Source organism: Trachypithecus francoisi, unplaced genomic scaffold (genome assembly GCF_009764315.1).
Source record: "Trachypithecus francoisi isolate TF-2019V2 unplaced genomic scaffold, Tfra_2.0 Lachesis_group4, whole genome shotgun sequence".
Lineage (NCBI taxonomy): Eukaryota > Metazoa > Chordata > Mammalia > Primates > Cercopithecidae > Trachypithecus > Trachypithecus francoisi.
Genome location: NW_022681469.1, coordinates 96,942,742 through 96,950,556, shown reverse-complemented (window position 1 = coordinate 96,950,556; position 7,815 = coordinate 96,942,742). Strand labels below are relative to the sequence as shown.

Sequence of the window (7,815 nt, the reverse complement as noted above, 5' to 3'; positions counted from 1 at the left end):
CCCCGAAGCCTTTAGGACAGCTCTTATTCTGTTGAATGAAGAGTCTCTAATATTCGGAAAGACCACAGGCTAAAAGTCAACTGAGTTTTCTTGAATAGTTATAGTTAAATTTGAGGCAGGAATTGAATTTCAGTTGATAGCCACAAAGCGGACTGGTACGAACCTACTGGATGGTCATTCTGGTGACTACTTGGAGGCACTATCCACTTTGTGGATTTGTTTCAGTTGAAATTTATTTCCATAGAACTTATTTAGGTCTCTATTACTGATTTGACCGCTTTCAGTGCAGAGGGAAGCCTGTGATTTCTGTGCAGCGTCAGGTTGAACAATTTAGCAGTGTAAAATGTATTTTCTGCCTGCCTTGACTCGACAAGCCAAATGTCCCCTCCTTTACTTTTCCAGGTTGTGCCTTTTTAGCCAAGAAGCATGGAGGTCATTCACGGCAGGCCGTACTGTTGCAGGGAGCTTGAAGGAGCTGACATACTGTCCAACACCTTTTACTCTAATGAATTGCACACCCCCCTCCAAACGACTACTCGCCCAACTGCGTCAGAGGACAGGTAAAACAAAAACTGGAAAAAGCAAAGAAGAAAAAGCAGTTTTAATGTCTTAGTGTATTGATGAAAAACATGTATTGCTCTGGAGCTCTTCTGTTTTTTGTTTGTTTGTTTGATTTTGAGATGGAGTCTCACTCTGTCGCTCAGGCTGGAGTGCAGTGGTGTAATCTCGGCTCACTGGGACCTCCACCTCCCAGGTTGAAGTGATTCTCCTGCCTCACCTTCCAGAGTATCTGGGATTACGGGCATGCGCCACCATGCCCAGCTAAGTTTTTTGCATTTCTAGTAGAGACAGGGTTTCACTATGTTGGCCAGGGCTGGTCTCAAACTCCTGACCTCAAATGATTCACCCACCTCGGCCGCCCAAAGTGCTGGGATTACAGGCGTGACCAGGGCACCGGGCAGGGCTCTTCTGCTTATCATATCACAGGGAAGGCAAAACGTGGCAATTAACTGAACCTTCAAGTGTCTGTAAGGAACTCGAGAAGTAAGTGGCTGTGTACTATAAAAGCCAGACATCGTATTCATCCACTACATTCTAATGGCCCGTTCCTTCATTGGGAAATTAATATGTTGTAATCAAAGACTATTATAAAGAGTACTGTATTGGTTCCCTAACATGACCGTCTACCATCTGCCCAAAAATACTCCCAGAATTTGCTGCTTATAGTTGTGTAAATTTTTGCTTCACCAAATTCCCTGTAACACATTAATTATACATTATGATTTAATTTATGAAAAGCAGTTTGGTAATTTCTCCAAGAACTCAAAACAGAGTTACCATTTGACCCAGCAATCCCATTATTGGATTCTAAGTTGTTCTTATACGTTGTTCTATCAAAGGAATATAAGTTGTTCTACCATAAAGACACAGGTATGTTCATCGCAGCACTATTCACAATAGCAAAGATATGGAATCAGCCTAAATGCTCATCAGTGGTTGACTGGATCAAGAAAATGTGGTACATATACACCATGGAACACTATGCAGCCATAAAAAACGAGATCATGTCCTTTGCAGCAACATGGATGGAGCTGGAGGCCGTTATTCTAAAGCAAACTAACACAGGAACAGAAAACCAAATATCACCTATTCTCACTTATAAGTGGGAGCTCAACATTGAGTACACATGGAGACAAAGAAGGGAACCAAGGACACCAAGGCCTACTTGAGGGTGGAGAGAGGGCGGAAGGCGAGGATCAGAAAACTACCTCTTGGGTACTATGCTTATCACCTGGGTGACAAAATCATTTGTACACCAAACCACTGCAACGTGCAATTTACCTGTATGACAAACCTGCATATGTACCCCTGAACCTAGAAAAAGAGTTTTTTAAAAAAATTACAATGAAAAATATTGCACCTAACATATCTAGTGATTACTGTGTCAGCACTCTACCAAATGCTTTGTATGTAGTAATTCGTTTAATCCTCATGACAGCCCTATGAGATAAGCACTACTGGTATCTGCATTTTACATATGAAATAACAGATACACACAAGGAGTTTGCCAAGATCTTAGTGTCAGCATTTCCTGTATTGTATTTATTTGAATCATTTTGAGAAAAGGAAAAGAAGAAAACACCTCAAAACACCTGGACAATGAAAAAATAGCCTGACTGGTTGTCGACTTGTTTTGTGGGGTTTTTTTCTTTTTTTCTTTTTAGATGGAGTCTCGCTCTGTCGCCAGGCTGGAGTGCAGTGGCGCAATCTCAGCTCACTGCAACCTCCGCCTCCTGGGTTCAAGCAATTTTCCTGCCTCAGCCTCCTGAGTAGCTGGGACTACAGGCACACACCACCACACCCAGCTAATTTTTTTTGTATTTTTAGTAGAAACAGGGTTTCACCATGTTGGCCAGGATGGTCTTGATCTCCTGACCTCGTGATCCATCCACCTCAGCCTCCCAATCATTTAAGAATTCTTTAGGAAACCAGGCAGGCAGTCAACCAACTTCAGTTTAAACACTTCCAGAAAGGACAGCACTTCCACACCAGGCAGTCCATTCCATTTTTGAATGCTCCTGATTGTTAGATCATTTTCTTTCTAATGAGAACAATTTTTTCCCTTGTAATTTCTGCCTGCTGATTCTGGTTCTTCCCTCTGAAGCTATGCAAAATAGTAATTCATCATCCCATGCTAGCAGCCCTTCAAGATCTGAAGATTCTCTTGGCCCCTCTGAGAGTTCTGTTTGCCAGACTAAACACTGATTCTCACAGATTCAGCTCCTTTTTCTTCTTGCACTTAGCCTTTCACCATCTCGATCAGACTTCCACAGGTCTTCTCCAGTTTACAAACATGCTGTGTATATTAATAAAGAAAAAGAATGATTTTTCCATAATTATAAAACTAACACACATTCCTCATAATGTAGAAATCATAGAAATCTGTAAGGAAAACAAATTATTTCTTTTTCCACAGAAGGATTATGAAAATGAAGCACAGGAAAGAAACCCTCTGTACTTCCTTTATCCAGAGATAATAACTACTGTGTTAACATCTTAATGTGTGTCCTGTCCAATTTTTTTAATGTAAAGATCATATTCAACATTTTTTAAATCAATTGCTATTTTCACATAATGAAAAGAAATATTCTTATATTGGGGGAAGAGGAGCTCTTGTCACTTCTGGGTCAGTCCTTGCTGCCCCTACTCCTCTACCATTGACCTGATTCACAAGAGTGGTTTTCAGCCCTTAATTCCCGTTCAACTCCAGGGGCTATCACATTAGGCAGAGCTTCACTTGAGTCAAATGAAATTCTTAGTGGATTGTGTGTGATCTGGGAATGGGCAGTTGTCCCTGGCTCAAAAACAGCAATGTAAGGTTTTATATTTGGCCTAAAAGAATCCAAGAATTTAGGGCTGTCATATCTGAATGCACCAACAAAAAGCACTGTCAAAGGCTTTTCACTGAAATGTTGATCCCCTCTACCTAAAAGGTCCTATAGGTGGTTAGTGATCAGCTCCAAAACCCTTTAACTGGCATGAAATTTAAGAGAAGCACATTTTTTGTTAACTGACTATAAAATTCAACACGATATATGGTCAACTATAAACTACAAAAAGGTATTATTTGAAGCTCTATCTAGGTACAACCATGTGTCTGGCTACTAATAACTACAACTTGCTTTCCCTTTTATTTCACATGAATTATTTCCTTTCACAATCCCCAGACTGAGAAAACCAGGATGATCATGTGTTCTCAGAACCCCTCCTCTTAACCCCCTCTTAAAAAGCCGCGCAGCTTACAAAAGAGTCTCTTCTCTCAGTGTTAGTGAGGGAACGGCTCTGGGCGGTGTTCGCAGGATACCGGTGGTCCGTCTGTTCTATCATTGCTGAGGCTCACTTCTCCAGACCAGGTGCAGGGTCTGTGGCTCCCAATTTGAATCACAAAGTATCTCAACAGCAAAATAAAACAATACAAAACAGAAAGCCCCTGGTTTTTCGGGATTACCTTCATAATGGTAAGGATAAATGTGAGCCCTAGCATACATCTGCACTCAGCAGCTTAATTTTCTAAACACGGATGTACTTAAAGGGACACTCTTTGTAAATACCGTGATGTATCCAGGTACAACTTAGATATGTAGGTTGTACCTACAACTTAGATGCAGCCATCATGGCCCTCACTTGGCAGCTTTAACAGTGACGCAAAATGATTTCCTCACATCAGCCTACTTTTTTTTTCTTTTCGCAATAGGTGAGGTGAATACAAAAATTAGCCAGGTGTGGGGGCTCACACCTGTGGTCCCAGCTACTTGGGAGGCTGAGGTGGGAGGATCACTTGAGCTTAGAGGCAGAGGTTGTAGTATGCCAAGATCACACCACAGCACTCCCGACTGGGCAACAGAGCGAGACCCTGTCTCAAAAATCAAAACAAAATAAAACAATACAAAAACATGTGACGCAGTCTAGCTGCCGTGTTACCTGGGACTGGTCTGCAGACAGGGTACTTCAAAATCACCTGAGGAGCTTCCTAGAAAGACAGATTCCCAGGCTTCCTCTATGGACATTCTGACTCCCCAGGTCTGAGGTGGGGCAAGGGAATCTGCATTTTTTAGTTTTTCAGCTTACATTGAGAACTACTGGGCTAGCAGCACTGAAAATGTAAGAAAACCAGGACTATGGTTCTGGCTTACCTGATGACCAAGAGTAAGTTAGTTGTTACACTTTAATCACTTTATTCAAGTGGATTTTTTAGAACAAGTATGCTAGCCACTATTTTATATAAACTTGCTTGATCTCCATTAAAAATATTAAGTATATAAACAGGTGGTATTTTTTTTCTTATTTATTCTGTTGAAAATTTAAGTGTGGCGGGAACAGCTACTCAAAATCATCAAGATTCCTATCCCCTTTTTCATTCAGCTGTCTTCTCCTTACTTCTAGCAAGTTATCTTAGCTCACAGGGCAAACATATCCATTAAGGAAGTGCCTTGAGAACTGCTTAGGATTTCATTATCTAATAGGATTTCATTATAGAATTTCATTATCAGTTCCCATTTTGTTTCTGGATTCACTTTGCTGTTTTCTGACTCTTAAAACATTTTTTTAAATAATAGTTATCTGCCAACTAAAAATGAGGGTTATGTTTATTTCGAGCTTTTGTTTAATCATGCCTCCCGGTAATTACTGGCTAAATTATTGAATTTGGGACTTGATGCACAAAATCTTGTACAGTGACTTTAAAATGAAATATTGGTTCATCTATAGGGAATGTATTTTTTTCAAAAACAAGTAAACCATTTTCTATTGCTAGAGATGGTAGCACCAGTAATTTGATAATTATTCTCTTTGTTATAGAGATGTATTTTATTTACATTGAGAACTACTGGGCTCGCAGAAAGGGAGAGAGAGGGAGAGATAGAGGGAGAAAGAGGTGAGAGAGACAGTGAGAGAGAGAGGGAGGAAAAAAGGGAGAGAAAAAGGGAGACGGGGAGAGAGAGGGAAAAAGAAAGGTTTAAAATTTCATTGAAATTATTAAACCATAACCCTCATTTTTAGTTGGCAGATAACTATCATTTTTACAAAATGTTTAAGAATCAGAAAGCAACGAAGTGAATCCAGAAACAAATGGGAGCCTATAATGAAATCCTAAAATTATTACATCCTAAAATGTCAATTTTTATTTTAATTTGGTTCCTTCTCTACAATTCTGTGAGTATTAAGGCTAAGGGGAGGGAGACATGATACCTTAAAGTAAGAGGGAAATATGATTTATTTATGCATTGTCTTTTATTTTAAATGATTTCCTGCAACTTTCCAGCTTTAGATACATGCCAGTCCAAATGATTGATTAGCATTTTCTACCGGCTCATCTTCCGGGGACAATGTAATATATGGGGGTCAGATGTTGAGAAATTGACTCATTTAGGTTTTGAATGTAACTTTTACAAACTTAGATATTACAGCTTAGGTTGTCATTAATCAAATGCATTTAAATATTTTTAACTTGTCATGTCCCCGAAACCGTGTCTGTTGATCGTTGTCAGACAGCTAGAGAGGATGTAGATGTCTGAGAGCTGAATGCCAGCGTCCCTTCTAAAGCACCCCAAATCAGTGGGCCCAGGACTCTCCTTGCCTAGCTAGTGCGGGGTTAGCAAACTTTTTCTGTAAAGAGGCAGATGGTAGGCTTTACGGTCTCTGTCCAACTATTCAACTCTGCCATTGTGGGGCAAAAGCACCATAGACTGTAGATAGTTCATAAATGAATGGTCATGGCTATATTCCAATAGACTTTTATTTACAAAAACAGACAGGGAGTTGGATTTGGCCCATGGGCCATGCTTTGTCAACCCTCAATCTAGGGACTTCACAGGATAATATATTCCACTTATAAGACAGTCCTGAGTGTTGCTTCTTCATTCTATTATTCTTCTCCACAATTATTCCAGGTGGAGGAGAGGGGGGTTATGTTAAGCCACGCACTGTACTGATAAAGAGAAAATAGTTACTCCACAGTTCCTACCTCTTCCTCCTTCCCCCTCGCTCTCTCCCTGTCTCTCCCCTTCTCTCTCCCTATCTATCTATCTCCCCTTCTCTTTCTCACTCTCTCCCCCTCTCTCTCCCTCCCTTTTTCTCTTTCTTTCTTCCCCCTTCCTCCTCTCACCCTCCTCCCCAACCCTTCACCCCACCCCTTCATCTCCTCCATGTTTCTGAGTGGCTGCCACTGTTCTCACGGTACAGTCCAGAGGATTTTGAAGGATAGGATACTGTCCTTGTTTTCCTCTCATGCTCCACCTCTCAGTATGGCCCTTCTCTACGTGCCCCAAGTTCTGGAATTCTCTATCAACTCTTCTAATATAGTTCAAAATTCAACTCTATTTTCTCAACCCCTAAGATCTGGGTAAGTTCTACTCAAATCTTTACTCCATGCCTTGTGGATTACCTCCAGATTTATCCAAGTTCCCATGACAAGGATAGGGATAGCATTTGAAAGTCGCATGGTCACTTCTGACTTTGGGTTCCTGGTTGCACTTAAAAGAACACACTGGCCCAGATGTGAAACTCAGTCATCCCTCATTTTTCTCTAAAGACCTTTTCCATGCAGAGCATTTGTGAGCCTGGTAAACTTCACTGAACTGTTGGGGATCAGGAGGGAGAGTCACACCATGCCACGCTACATGTAACCAAAACACTTTATAGCCATAACTTCCACATTCTTAAAAGGTCTTTAACCAGCTGTCACCAAGGGTTTCTCCCTGGGTTTCCAACCAGTGCAGTCCCCAGTAGCCTCACCATCAGTCTGGCTCCTCTCATCTCCCTCTTCCCTTACTCCCCTTTCCTCTCCTCTCCCTCTTTCAAGAGCAAACAAACACATTTCTCCCACTGCAGAGCAGTTTAATCAGTCTGAGCTTGCTTGAGCTCCTACCAACACCTATACTTTCAGAGTCTGTGTCTACGCCAAGTGGCTTAGCAGAATATTTTACCAAACAAAAGTAATTCTTCCCTAAGAGAGATTCTAGACTGAAGCCAACACTGTCAAGAATTTTCCAGTCTATTAAACTCTAGGCCTTTCTACCTGCTATTCCCTTGCATGCCCCAGTATTTCCTCTCTTTCCTCTAGATAACTCCTACTCATCCTTTAGAACACACATCATGTGATTCCCCCAAGAATCCTTCCTCCTGAAAGGATTCCTGTTTGTCCTGCAAAGTGCCTTATAGGTATATACCGTAATACCAATCCAGGACCACTTAAATCCAAGCTTAAGTTTAGGGTAGATGCAAACTGGGGCCACAGGGGAACTGGTTAACTTCTGA

General features: G+C 41.1%; 1 protein-coding gene across 1 annotated transcript in view; it reads left to right on the top strand.

Annotated features, from left to right (window-relative positions):
• The window catches only part of CUNH7orf31 (chromosome unknown C7orf31 homolog), a 44,596-nt gene that overhangs the window by 610 nt on the left and 36,171 nt on the right, over positions 1–7,815 (top strand). Inside the window, exon 2 of the mRNA XM_033192181.1 lies at positions 403–560. Within this exon, the coding sequence (XP_033048072.1) occupies positions 427–560 (134 nt within the window). The 5' untranslated portion in view covers positions 403–426. The remainder of the gene's footprint in view (positions 1–402; positions 561–7,815) is intronic.